Source organism: Muscardinus avellanarius (assembly GCF_963383645.1).
Source record: "Muscardinus avellanarius genome assembly, chromosome: 13".
NCBI classification, from domain to species: domain Eukaryota; kingdom Metazoa; phylum Chordata; class Mammalia; order Rodentia; family Gliridae; genus Muscardinus; species Muscardinus avellanarius.
The window spans coordinates 40,477,309-40,495,560 of NC_137799.1; the positions used below are offsets into that span (position 1 = coordinate 40,477,309).

General features: G+C 49.0%; 1 protein-coding gene across 3 annotated transcripts; it reads left to right on the forward strand.

Moving 5' to 3' along the window:
• Nucleotides 1-10,657: 10,657 nt before the first annotated feature.
• On the forward strand, nt 10,658-17,901 carry LOC308272709 (GPI ethanolamine phosphate transferase 3-like; the record flags this gene model as incomplete). 3 transcript variants are annotated; one of them, XM_080709644.1, is made up of 11 exons in its annotated part: nt 10,658-11,172; nt 11,744-11,883; nt 12,073-12,196; nt 12,497-12,656; nt 12,836-13,015; nt 13,495-13,719; nt 14,971-15,022; nt 15,737-15,943; nt 16,155-16,381; nt 17,573-17,643; nt 17,778-17,901. In XM_080709644.1, 11 exons carry the CDS (start codon nt 10,658-10,660, stop codon nt 17,899-17,901), a joined length of 2,025 nt encoding a protein of 674 aa, XP_080565770.1. The 3 variants fall into 3 exon arrangements, with proteins under 3 accessions (XP_080565770.1, XP_080565768.1, XP_080565769.1); XM_080709642.1 differs by having other exon boundaries at nt 13,495-15,022; XM_080709643.1 differs by having other exon boundaries at nt 13,495-15,022; nt 15,809-15,943.
• Nucleotides 17,902-18,252: the final 351 nt, after the last annotated feature.

The window sequence follows — 18,252 nt, forward strand, 5'->3', positions numbered from 1 at the left end:
ATTTCCTGGAATCTTCTGCCTTGCAGGAATCCACTAGACAGAGCCTTGCTCATGTCCAGATTGGAAAGGAGCTGTGGCAGCTGGGGCTGTAGCTTAGAGGTACAGTGCCCCTGGGTTCAATCCCTAGTACCACAAAAGCAAAAGCAAAGGATAGGCCATTGGTTACCCTGGTTGAAACAGGTTTAATAATGCAAGATGGAAAAGTTAGGCCCCAGCTAGCCTGTAGAATGAATTGGGAAAAAACTCTTCCCCAAACTGGTGGGCCCCACTCCTGAACATAGTTTGGTGAATAAACAGTACCTTTGTGAAAAGAAAGGCAGACCCTTCCCATCCCGTGGGAAGGACTTCAGACTCCTGTCTTCATCACCTCCTTTTCTAGGCCCTACCTACTTTGCTCAGGGGCCCCTCTCCTAGAGCCTAAGGATAATCTTCTGATCTACCAGCCACTGTCTATTTCCCTTTTTATTTCCTCTTTCTTTCTTTCTTTCTCCTTCCCTTTTGTGTGTGTGTGTGTGTGTGTGTGTGTGTGTGTGTGTGTGTGTGTGGTACTGGAGGTTGAACCCAGGGGTGTTCAACCTCGAAGCTACACACCCAGCCCTATTATTTATTCTGTGTGTGTGTGTGGTATTGGGTATAGAACTCAGGGGGTATTCTACCTCTGGGCTACACTCCCAGACCTACTTTATATTTTACTTATTTATTTATTATTTATTTATGTATTATTTTTGTGGTACTGGGGGGTGGAACCCAGGGGCTTTTCTACTCCAGGCTATACTCCCAGACCTATTTTTTTATATTTTATATTTGGAAACAGGGTCTCACTAAGTTGCTGAGGGCTTCACTAAGTAGCCAAGGCTGGCTTCAAACCTGTGTGATCCTCCTGTCTCAGGCTCACAAGTGCTGGGATTACAAGTGAGTGCCACCACACCTGGCTCTTTATATTTTATTTGGAAAGAGGGTCTCACTAATTAGCTGAGGCTGGGTTCGTACCTGCATGATCCTCCCGTCTCAGCCTGCCAAGTACTGGGATTACAAGCATGCACCACCATGCCTGATGTTATTCTTTATTTTGAAACAAGGTCTCACTAAATTGCAGAGGGCCTCACTAAGTAGCTGAGGCTGGCCATGAACCTGTAATCCTCTTGTCTCAGCCTTTCAAGTACTGGGATTAAAAGTATGTGCCACGACACCCAGCTATTTTTCGTTTTCTTGATCTACAAGATCTTTTTAAAGAAAGACATATTAGTACACTGATTTACACAATTAAAAATGCTTGTAATCTCAGCAATCTGGAGGCCGAGACAGGAGGATCACAGTTCGCTGATAGCCTCAGCTACTTAGGCCCTCTGCAACTTACTGAGACCCTATTTCAAATTAAAGAATAAAAAATAGGGCAGAGGGTGTAGCTCAGAGGTCAAATGCCCCTGGGTTCCATCCCAAGACCCACAAAAATAAAATAAAATAAAATAAAATAAAATAAAATATGGAGCCGGGCATGGTGGCACACACTTGTAATCCCAGCATTCGGGAGGCTGAGACCGGAGGATCGCGGTTCGGGGACAGCCTCAGTAACTTAGTGAGGCAGGCCCTCTGCAATTCAGTGAGACCCAGTTTCCAAAGAATAAAAAATAGGGCAGGGGGTATAGCTCGGAGTTTGAATGCCCCTGGGTTCCATCTCTAGACCCATAAATAAATAAATAAATAAATAAATAAATAAATAAATAAAATACGCAATTCAGTAGTTTTTGTGTGTTCAGAGAGTTTTAAAACCATCATCATTGTCGGGCGTGGTGGCGCACGCTTGTAATCCCCGCGCTTGGGAGGCAGAGACAGGAGGATCGCGCAGGTTCGAAGCCAGCCACGTGTGCTGGTTTAGGAGACCCTGTTTCCAAATAAAAATGTAAAAATAGGTCTGGGAGTGTAGCCCGGAGGTAGAAGGGCTTCCAGGAGCCCCAGTACCACCAAAAAAAAAAAAAAAAAAACCATCATCACAATCAGTTTTATGATTTTTTTTTCTTTTTGAGGTACTAGGGATGGAACCCAGGGGTATTCTACCTCCAAGCTATACCTCCAGCCCTATTTTTTATTCTTTATTGTGAAACAGGGTCTCACTGAGTTGCAAAGGACCTCACCATGATCCTCCTGTCTCAGCTTCCTGAATGCTGGGATTACAAACGTGCGCCACCATGCCTGCAATTTTATGATATTTTCATCAACCGAAAAAGAAATTATACCTTTAGAAATATACTCCTCCATAGCCAGGCATGATGGTGCATGTTTGTAATCCCAGCATTCAGGAGGCTGATACAGAAAGATTGTGGTTCGAGGACAGCCACAGCTACTTAGGCTCTTTACAACTCAGTGAGACCCTGTTTCAAAATAAAGAACAAAAAAGCCGGGTGTGGTGGTGCTCGCTTGTAATCCAGCATTTGGGAGGCTGAGACTGGAGGATCGCGGTTCACGGACAGCCTCAGCTACTTAGTGAGGCCGTCTGCAACGTAGACCCTGTTCCAAAATAAAGAGTAAAAATAGGGCGGGGGGTGTAGCTCAGAGGTCAAATACCGCTGGGTTCCATCCCCAGACCCTAAAAAAAAAAAAAAAAAATTAGTGCTGGCGGTATCGCTTGCTCGGAGGAAGAATGTCCCTGGGTTCCATTCCAGTACTGCCAAACAAACAAACAAACAAACAAACAAACAAAAAAAGAAATATACCCCTCCAAGCCTGGCATGGTGGCACAGGCTTTTAATTCCAGTACTTGGGAGGCTAAGACAGCATTATCATGCAGGTTCAAAGCTAGCCTCAGCTACTTAGTGAGGCTCTCAGTAACTTAGTGAAACCCTGTTTACAAATAAAATATAAAATAGGTCTGGGAGTGTAGCCCAGAGGTAGAAAGCCCCTGGGTTCCATCCCCAGCACCATTCACACACACACACACACACACACACACACACACACACACACACTGGGGCATTCTACCTCCAAACTCTGTTACCCTGTCCTTTTGGGCACTTATGGAGACTTGGTTGCATAGGCATGATTACTAATAGATTGAGTGGGGAAATCCAGCAAGGACTGTCTATTTAAATTCTTTTGGAGCTGGGTGTGGTGTCGCACTCTTGTAATCCCAGCATTTGGGAGGCTGAGACTGGAGGATCATGGTTTGAGGACAGCCTTGCTACTTAGTGAGACCTTTTGCAACTCAGTGAGACCCTGTTACAAAATAAAAAATAAAAAATAGGGCCGGACGTGGTGGCGCACGCTTGTAATCCCCGCGCTTGGGAGGCGGAGACAGGAGGATCGCGCAGGTTCGACCAGAGGCGCTGGCTTAAGAGACCCTGTTTCCAAATAAAAATATAAAAAATAGGTCTGGGAGTGTAGCCCAGAGGTAGAGGGTTTCCAGGAACCCCAGTACCACCAAAAATAAATAAATAAATAAATAAAAAATAGGGCTGGGAGTGTAGCCCAGAGGTAGAGGGTTTCCAGGAACCCCAGTACCACCAAAAAAAAAAAAAAAAAAAAATAGGGCTGGGGGTGTAGCTCAGAGGTAGAATGTCCCTGGGTTCCATCCCCAGTACCAGTAAATAAATAAATAAATAAATTCTTTTGGATGTTTCTGCAGTATTTCTTCCTCCAAGGCATGGGACAGGAACCTCTGGAAATTGGTGTCTTATAATCTATTTTTAGACCAGGAATGTGAGAGATTTTCTTTATGGCCAGGTAAGGCAGGGAAAGATCAGAGTTCTATGGTTTTCCTTGGTGAGGGAATTATAAGCCAGGAAGTGGATGAAGACATATTTCACAACATTGCAGTGGTCTCTTCATTTTCTTTCCCCCTCTTTGGGGAGCAGGGAGTTCAGGGAATGAACCCAGAGACTCACACATGCTATGCAAAGCATTCTACCATTGAGCTACATGCCTTGGCCCCTCCTTTGTGTGTGTGTGTGTGTGTGTGTGTGTGTGTGTGTGTGGTACTGGGGATAGAACCCAGGGGCATTCTACCTCCAAGCTACACCCCCAGCCCTATTTCTTATTTTTTAATTTGAAACAGGGTCTCACTGAGTTGCCAAGGGCCTCCCTAAGTAGCCTAGTGTCCTAGAACTGTGACAGGCCAGCTGTTTCAGCCTCCCAAATGCTGGGGTTACAAGTGTGCTTGTAGTGGGGGCTGTCTCAGTTAGTGAGGCCCTCCACAACTTAGTGAGTACTTGTTTCAAACTAAAAATTAAAAAAATAGGATTGGAGGTGTAGCTCAGAGGTAGAATGCCCCTGAGTTCAATCTTCAGTCACTCCCCCCCCCAATAATAATAAAATAAAATCTTTGAGTTTGAGAGTTTTTATATGTTATGGATACCAGTTCCTGATGAAATATATGATTTACTAGTAATTTGCTCCATTTCATGACTTTTTTTGAATTTTCATAATGATGTCTTTAGCACAAGTTTCCTTTTTTTTCTTCTTTTTTCTTTTTGGCATACAGGAACTGAACCCAGGGGTGCTATGCCACTGGCTACATCCACATATCTTTTTATTTTGAGACAAGGTCTCCATAAATTGCTGAGGCTGGCCTCAAGCGTGCAATTCTCTGGCCTCAGTCTCACCAGTAGCTTTGATACAGGCTAGCTTTTCATTTTTCTTTCCTTTTCTTTCTGTTTTTTTTTTTTTTTTTTTTTTTTTCTGTGATACTGGAAACATTTTACCTCTGGACTACACCCCAGCCCTGTTTTTTATTTTTGATTTTGAAACAGGGTCTCACTAAGTTGCGGAGGGCCTCACTAAGTAGCTGACGCTGTCCTCGAACCTGCACTCCACCTGTCTCAGCATCCCAAACACTGGGATTACAGGCCTGCGCCTTCGAGGATGCGCTTCCGGCCTCGGCGGACTTGCTCGGCTGAATGAACTACGACCCCCAGCATGCACCGCGCGGGCCGGCCCCGAGGTGGCTGGGAAGCGGGGGCTCCGCGGCTCTAGGACTGTGACTGCGAGGACCCAGCAGCGGCGGGCCAGCCCCTGGGTTTCGCGCGGCTTCCTGCCAGCTCCTCCCCGATGCCGTGTCTCCGCGGGGCCCGACACGCACACCACCTGTATGTAGCCTGTCTCCTCTGGTCGGTCCGGACTCGTTTCTTTCCCGTTTCGCGCGGGAAGCAACTCTTGTAGTTTTTCTTTTTTTTTCTTCCCCTGTACTGGGGTTTGAACCCGGGGTCCACGCATGCTAGGCGAGCATTGTACCCCCGAGCAGCAGCCCCAGCCCCCGGGGGGACCACATTTTGAAGCGGAGCAGCCGCAGTCGAGAGTTTTGCAGCCCCCAACCCCCGGGGGCGGGGGGCGCGGCCGGGCGGGAAGTGGAGAGCCTGGTCGGGCTTTCAGCCTGGATGGCTGGGTGTCCTGGGCTGGGTTCTCGGAGGACTCGGAGGAGTCCGACGCGGAGTGGGAATGCGCAGGCCCCTCGTCAGCGCCCGAGCTCCCGCGGGCCCAGCCTCAGCGCTCGGAAGCCCCCGGCCCGGGCGAGGGCTCACCCTCGGGAGCCGAGGCCCAGCAGGTCCCGGTGAGCGCCTCGTCGCCCCGCGCCAGCTGCCTGGACCTGTGGAGGGAGAAGAACGACCGGCTCGTCCGACAGGCCCAGGTAACCGCTCACGGGGACCCTGGCTTTGCAGCCCCGAGGACCCAGAAGCCGGGCTCGCAGTGGTCTCACCCTAGGGAAAGGCACAGAGACTGACCCAAAGGGCCAGAAGTGACCAGAGAATCACTCCTGAGGAGGGATCATCCCCTCGCCGCTAGGACTGAGCCTCAGCCGCGCCCCTCCCACTTTTGCAGGTGGCTCAGGACTCGGGTCAGTCTCTGAAGCGACAGTATTTGGCCCAGGACACACTCGAAGGGCTCAGGGAGCTCCTCCACAGTCTGCAAGGTAAGCAGGGTCCTCCCTAGGATGGCCACTTCCCTTTCTCCAGAGACTTAGTTCCTCCTCTGGATTCCTTCCTTCCTTCTTTCCTTTCCTTCTATACTGGGATGGAACCCAAGGGCATTTTACGGCCGAGAGACACCCCCAGCCCTATTTTTTATCTTTTTTTTTTTTTTTTTTTGGTGGTGGTACTGGGGTTCCTGGAAGCCCTTTTACCTCCGGGCTACACTCCCAGACCTATTTTTAAATTTTTATGTGGAAACAGGGTCTCCTAAGCCAGCGCGCGCGGCTGGCTTCGAACCTGCGCGATCCTCCTGTCTCTGCCTCCCAAGCGCGGGGATTACAAGCGTGCGCCACCACGCCCGGCTTATTCTTTATTTTGAATCACAGTCTCACTGAGTTGCAAAGGGCTTCACTAAGTTAAGCCGAGGCTGGCTTTGATCCTGCGCAATCCTCCTGTCTCAGCCTCCCAAATGCTGGGACACCACACCCGGCAGGATGGTTTCTTTTTTTTATTTTTTATTTACCTACTTATTTATTTTCTGGTACTGGGGGGTGGAACCCACAGGTTTTCTACCTCCGGGCTATATCCCCAGCCCTATTTTATAATTTATTTGGAAACAGGGTCTCACTAAGTTGCTGAGAGCCTAAGTAGTTGAGGCTGGCTTCGAACTTGCGTGATCCTCCTGTCTCAGCCTCAGAAGCGCTGGGATTACAAGCATGCCCTACCATGCCTGGCTAGGATGGTTTCTTTTGTTGTTGTTGTTGTTTTGGTATGGAGATTGAACCCAGGGTCATTGGCAGTACTGGGGTTGGAACCCAGGGGCATTCTACCTCTGAGCTACACCCCAGCACTATTTTTTATTCTTTATTTTGAAACAGGGTCTCACTGAGTTGCAGAGGCCCTCACTAAGTATGTAAGGCTGTCCGGGAACCGCGATCCTCTGGTCTCAGCCTCCCAAATCCTGGGATTATAAGTGTGTACCACCATGCCCGGCTCATTCCCAGCATTTTATGTATTTATGTATTTATTTTTATTTTTTTTGGTACTAGGGATGAAATCCAGGGGCATTCTACCTCTGAGCTATACCCCCAGCCCTATTTTTTTTTTGAAGATTTAAAAAAGTTTATTAAAAAGATAGAAATACAGAAAATAGAAATACAGGAAGTAGTTACAGCCCCATGCCAAAATGGCATGAGGGGGGAGGGTGGCCCGGGCCAAATCACCACTTCCCCCCCTTTTTTTTTTTTTGAAGTCCAGCCCTATTTTTAATTCTTTATTTTGAAACAGGTTCTCATTGAGTTGCAAAGCTGAGGGTGTCTTAGAACCACAATCCTCCTGTCTCAGCTTTCCAAATGCTGGGATTATAAGTGTGTGCCACCATAACCACCTTTTCAACCGGGTTTCTCTAAGTCGGAGGGCATCGTAGCTGAGCTTGTGCACAAACCGTGATCCTCCTGTCTCGGCCTCCCAAGTCCTGAGATTAAAGGGTGCACCACCATGCCTGGCCTTGTACATTTCTTAAAATAAATTTTAGTGTATTCATGGAGTTGTGCAACCACCACAATTTTAGAACATTTTCTTCACCCTCCTCCATACTCAATAGTCTGTTGTTTGGTACACCATATTTTGTTTTTCCATTCATCATGATGGACATTTGTGTTTCCACCTTTTGGCGATTGTGGATACTACTATGAACATTCATGTACAAGTTTTTGTTTAGACATGTTTTCATTTTTCTTGAGTATATATCTGGGAGTGAAATTGTTGGATCACATGATAACGGATTGACCTTTTGAAGAACTGTTGGTCTGTTTTCCAAAGCTGCTGTGCCATTTTACAATCCTATTGGCAGTGTATGTGGGTCCCAATTTCTTCACTTCCTTGCCGATATTTGTGTGCGTGTGTGTGCGCGCTAGAAATTGAGCTCAGGACTTTGTGTGTGCTAAGCAAGTGCTCTGTTTTTATAGCTACACCCCCAGCCGTTGTCTTTTTTATTTTAGTCATGCTAGTGGGTTTTCCTAGTGGACTTCCTTGATAACTAATGATGTTGAGCATCATGCCATGTTTATTGGCTATTCGGTATCCTCTTTTGAGAAGGGTTTAGTCTGATTGCATGTTCATTTTTAAGGTGGATTTCTTGCTTTATAATTTTTTTTTGGCAGAGTAATTGGGATTGAACCCAGGGCATTCTACCTCAAGCCACACCCCCAGCCCAATTTATTTGTTTCTGTATTACTTTGGTACTGGGGATTGAGCCCAGTGGCCTTCTACCTCTGAGCTACATCCTCTGCTGTATTTTCCACCCCCAAGGGTAGAACCCAGAGGCTTTCTACCTTCGGGCTACCCTCCCAGACCTTTTTTACATTTTATTTGGAAACAGGGTCTCACTAAGTAGCTGAGAGCCTCACTAAGTAGCTGAGGCTGGCTTCGAATCTGCGCGATTCTCCCGTCTCAGCCTCCCAAGCGCAGGGATTACAAGTGTGCGCCACCATACCCGGCCCTCAGCTGTATTTTATTTTGCACCAGGGTTTCACTAAGTTGCCGAGGTCCTCATGAAGTTGCTGAGGCTGGCGGGGAAAACTGAGATCCTCCTGTCTCCGCCTCCCAAGTACTGGGATTTACAGGCATGTGCTGCTACATACGGCTATTTATTTTGGTTCAGGGTCAGGCTAAGTTGCCTAGGCTGGCCTCGAACTGTCTCAGCCTTTCAAGTATTGGAATTATAGGAGTGCACCACTTGGCCCAGCTTAATGAACTTATTTATTGTTTATAAGACAATAATTTATTACTTAGTAGCACTGAGAGAAATAGCAAAATCGATTACTTGAAGTCGGCTAAGTAAAGAGGAAAGAGTAAATATTATTTTCCCAGTTTTACATATGACATTGCCAAATCATCACAATGAGCGGCCGAGGGAGCGTTCAGGTCCAATTCGACTCCAGAAGCTGTGCGCTTAGTTCCAACCAAGAATGGACCGCGGTCCCTTCCACTCTTCTAGCTTACTTCCTTGCTCCCCATTCTAAGTTCCAGAATCTCACATCCAGCTTTGTCCCCCTGCCGAACTTGCACGCAGTGGCCGGCAGGGGGCGCCGAAGCTCCTCGCGTGAGCCGCTCTGCCCGACGGGCGCGCCTCTGTGAGCCGGCTTCTCTCGAGAACCCTGTGTTAGCGTCCCCCCAAAGCAAGGGAGCCCTTCCTCCGCGCCAGGGATGCCCAGTACTGGGGCCAGAGTGCCCAGGCATAATCGGGATAGCCCTCGGAGGAGGCCGAGCCGCCTGGACGTCTGCGTCCCGGAGCCCGTCCGCCTCGAGGCCCCGGTCCTGCCCCGCGGCCGGCGAGGTCTCGCCCGGGGGCTCGATCCTGATCCGGAAGCGCAGCGTGACTCCGCCCCCTCGACCCTGGTCCCCACCAGGCGGCGCGGTTGGCTGGGTCCGAATTCCCCTGGACAGTGTGAGCTGGGACAGGAAGAATAAGTTTTCCTCGTGGACTGGGTTTTCTCAGCATTAGCAGCTTCAGGGCTGTACTTGTGCAAATTTCTATATCCTACCTCAAAGACCCTGATTCAGTAGATGTAGAGTGGGCGCTGGAAATACTGTTTATTTTTTATTTTTATTTTTTTTTGTGGTACTGGGGGTGGAACCCAGAGGATTTCTACCACCGGGCTATACTCCCAGTTCTTTTTTATATTTTATTTGGAAACAGGGTCTCACTAAGTTGCTGAGAGCCTCACTAAATAGCTAGGGTTGGCTTCAAACCTGTGCGATCCTCCTGTCTCAGCCTCCCAAGCGCAGGGATTACAAGCGTGCAGCACCACTCCCGGCTGGAAATAGTTTTTTTTGTTTTTTGTTTTTTTTTTGGTGGTACTGGGGTTCCTGGAAGCCCTTCTACCTACGGGCTACACTCTCAGACCTATTTTTACATTTTTTTTTTTTTTAATTTGGAAACAGGGTCTCCTAAGCCAGCGCGCGCAGCTGGCTTCGAACCTGCGCGATCCTGTCTCTGCCTCCCAAGCGCGTGGATTACAAGCGTGCGCCACCACAACCGGCTGGAAATACTGTTTCTAACTGAAGCTCCAGATTGATGTGTACAGTCTGGGGACATTTTCTTTAAAAAAAAAAAAAAAAAAAAAAAAAGCCGGGTGTGGTGGTGCATGCCTGTAATCCCAGCATTCCGGAGGCTGAGACCAGAGGATCAAGGTTCCCGACCAGCCTCAGCTACTTAGGCTCTTTGCAACACAGTGAGACCTGATTTAAGAATTAAGAATTAAAAAAAAAAATAGGGCAGGGTGTATAACTCTGAGGTCGAATGCCCCTGGGTTCCATCCCCAAACCTGCCCCCCCAAAAAAACCAAAACAAAACAAAAAAAACCTTGTATAACTAACTGTTTGTGGTGGCCCATTCCTGTAATCAAAGAGGCTGAGACAGGAGGATCTCAGTTTAGCAGCCAGCTTCACAAACAATGTGGGGCCCTCCTCGACTTAAACTGTTTCAAAATAAAAAGTAAAATTGGGGTGGGAGTAGAATGCCTCTGGGCTCAATTCCCAGTACCAAAAAAAAAAAAAAAAAGGAAGAAAAAAGAAAGAAAAATACAAGCAGGTATAATTAATAGAGGGGAATATTGAATGGACTGGCTCCGAGGCTGTTTATGTGTAGAAACCCTTCTAATAGGAGGTGATTCTAATTCAGCACTGTTTTGAGGGACTAGAATGTGCACTGATTCTTTTTCCCTACAGTAATGAATTCCCTCCTTGCCCCTACCAGGATGCAGAAGGTCTCAGTGTTACTCATCTTGGCCTGGGTCGGCTTCCTCTTCTATGCTGGCATTGCCCTCTTCACCAGTGGCTTCCTTCTCATCCGTTTGGAACTCTCCAACCATAGCAGCTGCCAAGAACCCCCAGGCCCTGGATCCCTGCCACTGGGGAGCCAAGGGAAGCCTGGGGCCTGCTGGATGGCTTCGCGGTTCTCCCGGGTTGTATTCGTGCTGATAGATGCCCTGAGGTTTGACTTTGCCCAGCCCCAGCGCTCATACGTGTCTGGAGAGCCTCCTGTCTCCCTGCCTTTCCTGGGAAAACTGGGCTCCTTGCAGAGGATCCTGGAGATTCAGCCCCACCATGCCCGGCTCTACCGATCTCAGGTCGATCCCCCAACTATCACCGTGCAGCGTCTCAAGGCCCTCACCACAGGCTCACTGCCTACCTTTATTGATGCTGGCAGTAACTTTGCTAGTTATGCCATAGTGGAAGACAATCTCATTAAGCAGCTTACCCGTGCAGGTCAGTGTGCACCTTCTGGAATCCAAGAGTACCTGGGCAGATTGTTTTTCTTCAGAAGTCAGGGAGTAAGAACTTTGTGTGCCTAGCCATGTGCCCGGCTAGGGTGTGTGTTTGAGGCAGAGGGATAGTTTGGGAGGAGAAAGAGACTAAAGCTTTGTGTATAAGGAACTCAGTTTGGGGGACAAAGGGCTTTGTACTATTGGGGAACTCTCAGGAAAGGGAAAGATAGAAATGAAGAGAATACAGTCTTGGTTCATATATGTCAAGAAGGAAGTAGAGGGATCCAGGCCTCTACCTTTCCAAGTAAGTGAGTGAACTTACAAAAGTAGGAGATACCCAGGAAAAACAGGTTAGCAGAGATATGCTGGTACTGAGAACCAGTAGATCATTTTGTAGGAATGAGAGTGAGAAGTCTGAGTATGGGCTTCCCCAGGGGAATGTTAGGCCAAGAAGAAGAGAGAGTTGTTGGATGGAATAGGTGTACCTAAGGATGCATAGTTTAGCTTTCTTATGGGTCTTAAAGGGTCTCCTCTCCTGTTCTCCCCTCAACCACTCTGTTATATCCCTGCAGGAAGGCGTATAGTGTTCATGGGAGATGGCATCTGGAGAGACCTTTTCCCTGGAGCTTTTTCCAAAGCTTTCTTCTTCTCGTCCTCCAACATCAAAGACCTACACACAGTGGACAATGGCATCCTAGAACACCTCTATCCCACCAGTGAGCACGGGGCCAGAGCACTTAGTCCCTTAGACTGGGAGCTAGGGGAAACTGCTCTAGTCTGAGATTCTGAGTCTCCCATGGGTGCGGTGACCTGGGCTTGTGTCCCTGGGCACAAAAGCGTGTCAGAGCCTGGCTGGGATGAGGAGTGGGCCTAGTCCCCCATACTCAGTGTTCTCCCCTTCACAGTGGACAGTGGTGAATGGGACGTGCTGATTGCTCACTTCATGGGTGTGGATCATTGTGGCCACTCGCATGGCCCTTACCACCCTGAAATGGCCAAGAAACTTAGCCAGATGGACCAGATGATCCAGTGAGTGTGGGATATTGACTGGGGGAGTGGGTTTGTGGCTGAGAATCTTAGGATATGTGGTCCTAGGAGATAGAGTTATTAAATAAAACCCCTCCTAGCTGAATTCTATCTTCTCGAGGCTTTTTTCTGAAGCTAGAGGCTCATTGTGAGGTTTGCTGCAGTATGGTTATGGCTGAAGAGGTGTCTTCATTGCCAGAGGTCTAGGCCCTACTAATGGAAGTCAGTCATGATTTCCATTAGTAGAGCCCTTGAGAAGAATCTTCATCCATCTCTATCCCTGACTCATTTCTTGATCCCCAGGGGACTCATGGATCGTCTGGAGAATGACACACTGCTGGTGGTGGCTGGGGACCACGGGATGACGGTGACTGGGGACCACGGAGGGGAGAGTGAGCTGGAGGTCTCGGCTGCACTCTTTCTATACAGCCCCACAGCCCTTTTCCCCAGCACCCCACCAGAGGTGAGGCCTGGGGTGTGCCTCTTCTGGTTTCCCAGTGTTCAGCCCATGTCGAGATCACAGCATCCTCATGGGTCCTTCTGTTTTAGGATCCCATATCCATGATGTTGGGTATGCTCCACTTGTTTCTTTCATTCCAAACACTTTGTGATGATCTCATTGACCCTGTCCTTCCTCTCTAGGAGCCAGAAGTGATTCCTCAGATCAGTCTCGTGCCCACGCTGGCCCTGCTGCTAGGCCTGCCCATCCCATTTGGAAACATCGGGGAGGTGATAGCTGAGCTGTTTTCAGAGAGCAAGGACTCCCAGCCCCACTCCTCTGCTCTAGCTCAAGCCGAAGCTCTTCATCTCAATGCCCAACAGGTGGGTAAGCGGGCTGGGTTTCTGAGTGGTAAAGATAAGGTAGGCCTAAGAGGATAATGACCACTCCATTGCCCTTTGTCCAGCTTTTTTATTTTTCTGTTGGGTGGTACTGGGTTTGGAACTCAGAGGCATTCTACCTCCAAGCTACACTTCCAGTCCTATTTTTTATACTTTATTTTGAAACAGGGTCTCACTGAGTTGTAAATAACCTCACTAAATGGCTAAGGGTGGCCATGAACTAGGATCCTCCTGTCTCAGCCTCCTAAATGCTGGGATTACAATCATGCGCCACCACGCCCGGCTTGTCTAGTCTTCATCTCACCTTTCATAGCCATATCCCCCTTTTATTCTTCCTCCCTAATGCCCTGGACATTTTAGTCCCTTATTTCCAGGTACTCACTTTTGCAATAGTTATCCCCGCCCCCAGCCAGTTTATATATAATTGACTTGTGTCCTTGGCCTCTGATCTTTTCTGTCAGGTTTCCCGATTTCTTCATACCTACTCAGCTGCTACTCAGGACCTCCAAGTTAAGGAGCTTCATCAGTTGCAGAACCTTTTCACCAAGGCCTCTGCTGACTATCAGTGGCTACTGCAGAATCCTCAGGAGGCTGAGGCGACACTGCAGACTGTGATTACTGAGCTGCAGCAGTTCCTTCGGGGAGCTCGGGCCACCTGCATCGAGTCTTGGGCCCGGTTCTCTCTGGTCCGCATGGCAGGGGGTGCTGCTCTCCTGGCTTCTGCCTGCTTTCTCTGTCTGCTCATATCCCAGTGGTCAACATCCCCAAGCTTCCACTATCGCACTCTACTGCTTATAACTGTGTCCTGGGGCCTGGCTGGGGCCATGATCTGTGCCGGACTCCTGGTAACTGCGGGGTGGAAGCTGGATCTTGTGATTCTAGGGGCCATAGCTGCAACAAGCTCACTCCCACCTTTTCTGTGGAAAACCATGCCTGGTTGGGGGTCTAAGAGGCCCCTGGCAATCCTGTTTCCCATCCCTGGACCTGTCCTAATACTCCTGCTCCTTCGATTGGCTGCCGCTTTCTCTGATAGTTTTGTTATAGCTGATGCCAGGGCCACTTCCTTCCTTTTGGGCTCACTCATTTTGTTCCTGGTTGCCCAGCTTCACTGGGAGGGCCAAATGCTGCCATCTAGGCTCCTCCCAAAATGCCGCCTCGGCTCCTCTGCTCCAACAAGCCCCCTTCGGCACAGTGGCACCTATGCCCTGAGGCTTGGAGTTGGGTTGCTTTTATGTACAAGGCTAGCTGGGCTTTTTCATCGCTGCCCTGAAGAGACACCTGTTTGCCACTCCTCTCCTTGGTTGAGTCCTCTGGCATCCATGGTGGGCAGTCGAGCCAAGAATTTGTGGTACGGAGCTTGTGTGGGGGCACTGGTGGCCCTGTTAGTTGCTGTGCGCCTCTGGCTTCGTCGCTATGGCAATCTCAAGAGTCCTGAGCCCCCTGTGCTCTTTGTTCGCTGGGGGCTGCCTCTGATGGCACTGGGCACTGCTGCCTACTGGGCATTGGCATCGGGGGCGGATGAAGCACCCCCACGTCTCCGGGCCCTGGTTGCTGGGGCCACAGTTGTGCTTCCTCGGGCAGTGGCAGGACTAGCTGCTGCGGGGCTCCTGCTGCTGCTCTGGAGACCCGTGACAGTGCTGGTGAAGGTCGGGGCAGGTGCCTCAAGGACCAGAACTGTCCTCACTCCCTTCTCAGGCCCCCCCACTTCTCAGGCTGACCTGGAGTATGTGGTCCCTCAAATCTACCGACACATGCAGGAGGCGTTCCGAGGCCGGATAGAGAGGACCAAATCTCAGGGTCCCTTGACTGTAGCTGCCTATCAGTTGGGGAGTGTCTACTCAGCTGCTATGGTCACGGCCCTTACCCTGTTGGCCTTCCCGCTTCTGCTATTGCATGCAGAGCGCATCAGCCTTGTGTTCCTGCTTCTGTTTCTGCAGAGCTTCCTTCTCCTGCATCTGCTTGCTGCTGGGATACCCATCACCACCCCTGGTAAATACACACTTCAGCCCTGATTCATCTAAGACAATAGTGGTGTGAGTCCAGACCCTCTTGTTTTCAGGGAGATATTGTGCCTTGTGTTTCCTTACCTCGACACAAAGTCTATGTCCCTTGCAATTGGGAAGATCTTATTCTCACTTACCTGCCATAGCCAAGCTAATCCCTGCCATCTGTCAGCTCCCATGGTGCATGGGGCTAGGACAGCGGGGTAAGAATTCCTCCAGGATTTGTTTCTTACAGAAGTGCGCACTTCCTGACTTTTCAGTGGTAGGCAAATTATGAGTATATTACGACAGAGTGAGCTGTGCATATATGAAAGAGATTGAACACAGTGAGATTCTGATCGGGCATGGTTGGGTTTGTGCCACAGAGGGAATTAGAATAGCAAGAGTGTTGCCTAAGTGGGCCATGGTAGCTGTTATCCCAGTATTTGGGAAGTAGAGACAGGAAGATTGCAGGCATGAGGCTTGTGTCAGCAATTTAGTAAGACCCTGTATCAAATTAAGAAATGAAAAGTACTGGGGGTGTAGCTGGAAGGTAGAATGCCCCTGGGTGCAGTCCCTAGTGCCAGAAAGGTTAGGGAGGCTAGGTGGTGAGCATGGGTGTGAGAATTGGCACTGAAGTGGAGGAGGATATGAGAGTGGGGCAGTAGACTGGATTAGAGAATGAGATGTGATTCGTAAGGAAGCGTATCTTTCCCTCCAGGTCCTTTCACTGTGCCGTGGCAGGCAGTGTCAGCGTGGGCCCTCCTGGCCACACAGACCTTCTACTCCACAGGCCACCAGCCTGTCTTTCCAGCCATCCATTGGCATGCAGCTTTTGTGGGGTTCCCAGAGGGTCATGGCTCCTCCATTTGGCTGCCTGCTTTGCTAGTGGGAGCAAACACCTTTGCTTCCCACCTCCTTTTTGCAGGTACTTCCCTTGCTTTCAGTTTTTACTCTGGATTTGTGGAAAGAAAGGAAAACTTTGGATTTGGGTGGGGAGAGGTGGTTTGTTAGAACTTGGCTAAGTATCCATTGGCCTAAGCAAATTGGAGCCTGAACTCAAGTAGGGTGGTTGGAGATTAGGGTGGACTGGTCGTTGGGTCCTCCATTGATGCCAGCCATGTGCTCCCCCGAGGCAGTAGGTTGCCCACTGCTCCTGCTCTGGCCCTTCCTGTGTGAGAGTCAAGGGCCAAGGAAGAGGCGGCAGCCCCCAGGGAGTGAAGCTGAGAGCAGAACCAAGCCTGAGGAGGAAGAGGAGGAGGAGGAGGAGCCACTAATGGAGATGCGGCTCCGGGATGCACCTCACCATTTCAATGCAGCGTTACTGCAGTTGGGCCTCAAGTATCTCTTCGTCCTTGGTGTTCAGGTGGGTATAGGGGAAGAGATCAGGGAGCTATGACCATTTCATTGTATATTTCATGTTCTTTCATATTTTCAAAAACCTGGGAGAGCTGGGCGTTGTGGTGCACGCTTGTAATCCCAGCACTTGGGAGGCTGAGACAGGAGGATTGCAGATTGCAGCCAACCTCAGCAACGTAGTAAGGCACTCCACAACTTAAATAAAAATAGGACTGGGACCGGGTGTGGTGGTGTACACTTGTATCCCAACGCTTGGGAGAGTGAGACAGGAGGATTGCACAGGTTCAAAGCCAGCCTCAGCTACTTAGTGAGGCTCTCAGCAACTTAGTGAGACCTTGTTTCCAATAAAATATAAAATAGGTCTGGGAGTATGGCTCGAAGGTAAGAATAAGCCCCTGGCTTCCACCCCCAGTACTACCAATAAAATATATATATATATATATATATATATATATATATATATATATATATATATATGAATGTTGACTGGGTTTGTACCTTGGAGGTAAAATGCCCCTGTGTTTAATTTTCAGTAACACACACACACACACACACACACACACACACACACACACACAGTCTTGGGAGAACTAGGTATGCTGGAACATATGCCTCTAATCCCAGGTTAAGGCAGGGGATCATAAGTTCAAAGCTAGCCTGAGCAACATACTGGGACTTTTTCTCAAAAAGAAACCAACCCCTGAGAGAGAGCCTTGACTGAGGTACAGATAAGTGAAGAGGTTCCCAGGCCCAGTGACCTCAGGTGACAGTTCTGAGACTTGAACCTGGATTTTCATATCCTGCTCCCGGGGCATTTCCTCTCTACAGCCTAGCTGTGGACCCTAATAGTTGCATTTGGATATTACTCCATTAATAGACGTACTGGAAAGTCTGAGCTGATTGCCAGGGTTGTTTCCCAAACTGTGATCATAGAATCTCATTCCTTTTTGGAGGCAGAAAGGGTGGACATCTTCCTCCACCTGGGAGGCAGAGGCTGAGTGTTAGCATTACAGATGAATAGTGACCTGCCCAAGTCACTGAATCAGTAGTTTGGCCAGGGCAACTCCTAGCCCAGGGTTTTTTCTAGTGACACACACCTCTTTGCTCCTCCTCTCATTTGTCACAGAGGCCTAAAGCAACACTGCCATGCTTCCTCCTCCCTTTTCCAAGTAACTGGGATCCTCCTTTCTTCCCTTAGATTCTAGCTTGTACCTTGGCAGCCTCCGTCCTCCGCAGGCATCTCGTGGTCTGGAAGGTGTTTGCCCCCAAGTGAGTGGATTTGCTTAAGGAGAGGTGGTGGGAAGGGGGAAGCTTAGAGCAAAGCATAAATGTTTAATGAACATGGTATGCCTTTGAAGGAAAGACGTGCACTGGCCCCTGAGGTGTTCCACCTTTCTTTGCAGGTTCATTTTTGAGGCAATAGGCTTTATTGTGAGCAGCGTGGGACTTCTCCTGGGCATAGCTTTGGTGATGCGAGTGGATGGTGCTGTGAGCTCCTGGTTCAGAAATCTAGTTCTGGCCCAGTAGAGTGGCAAAGGCGCTGGATGCTTGTACCTGTCCACATAGAGAACTGAAGCATAACATAGCCTGACTTGTGCAGGTGCTAGCTGATCTGCGAAAGAGGCTCAATCACACTTTTTACTACCATGCAGCCAGGGGATGCTGATTCTTGGACTTTGTTATTTTATAATTCATAATCACAGTGGAGCCTGATTTCTAACTCCTGATTTGGTTACATTTGATGGACAAGGTGGTGGGTCTCCAGGGTGGAATAAAATAATAACATAAATATATGTGTCTGAGATACAGGGGAGCCCCACTGTTCTATAAGGGCTGAGGGGAGGGTCAGCTTCCTCTCCCCACAGGCACATATTGGAT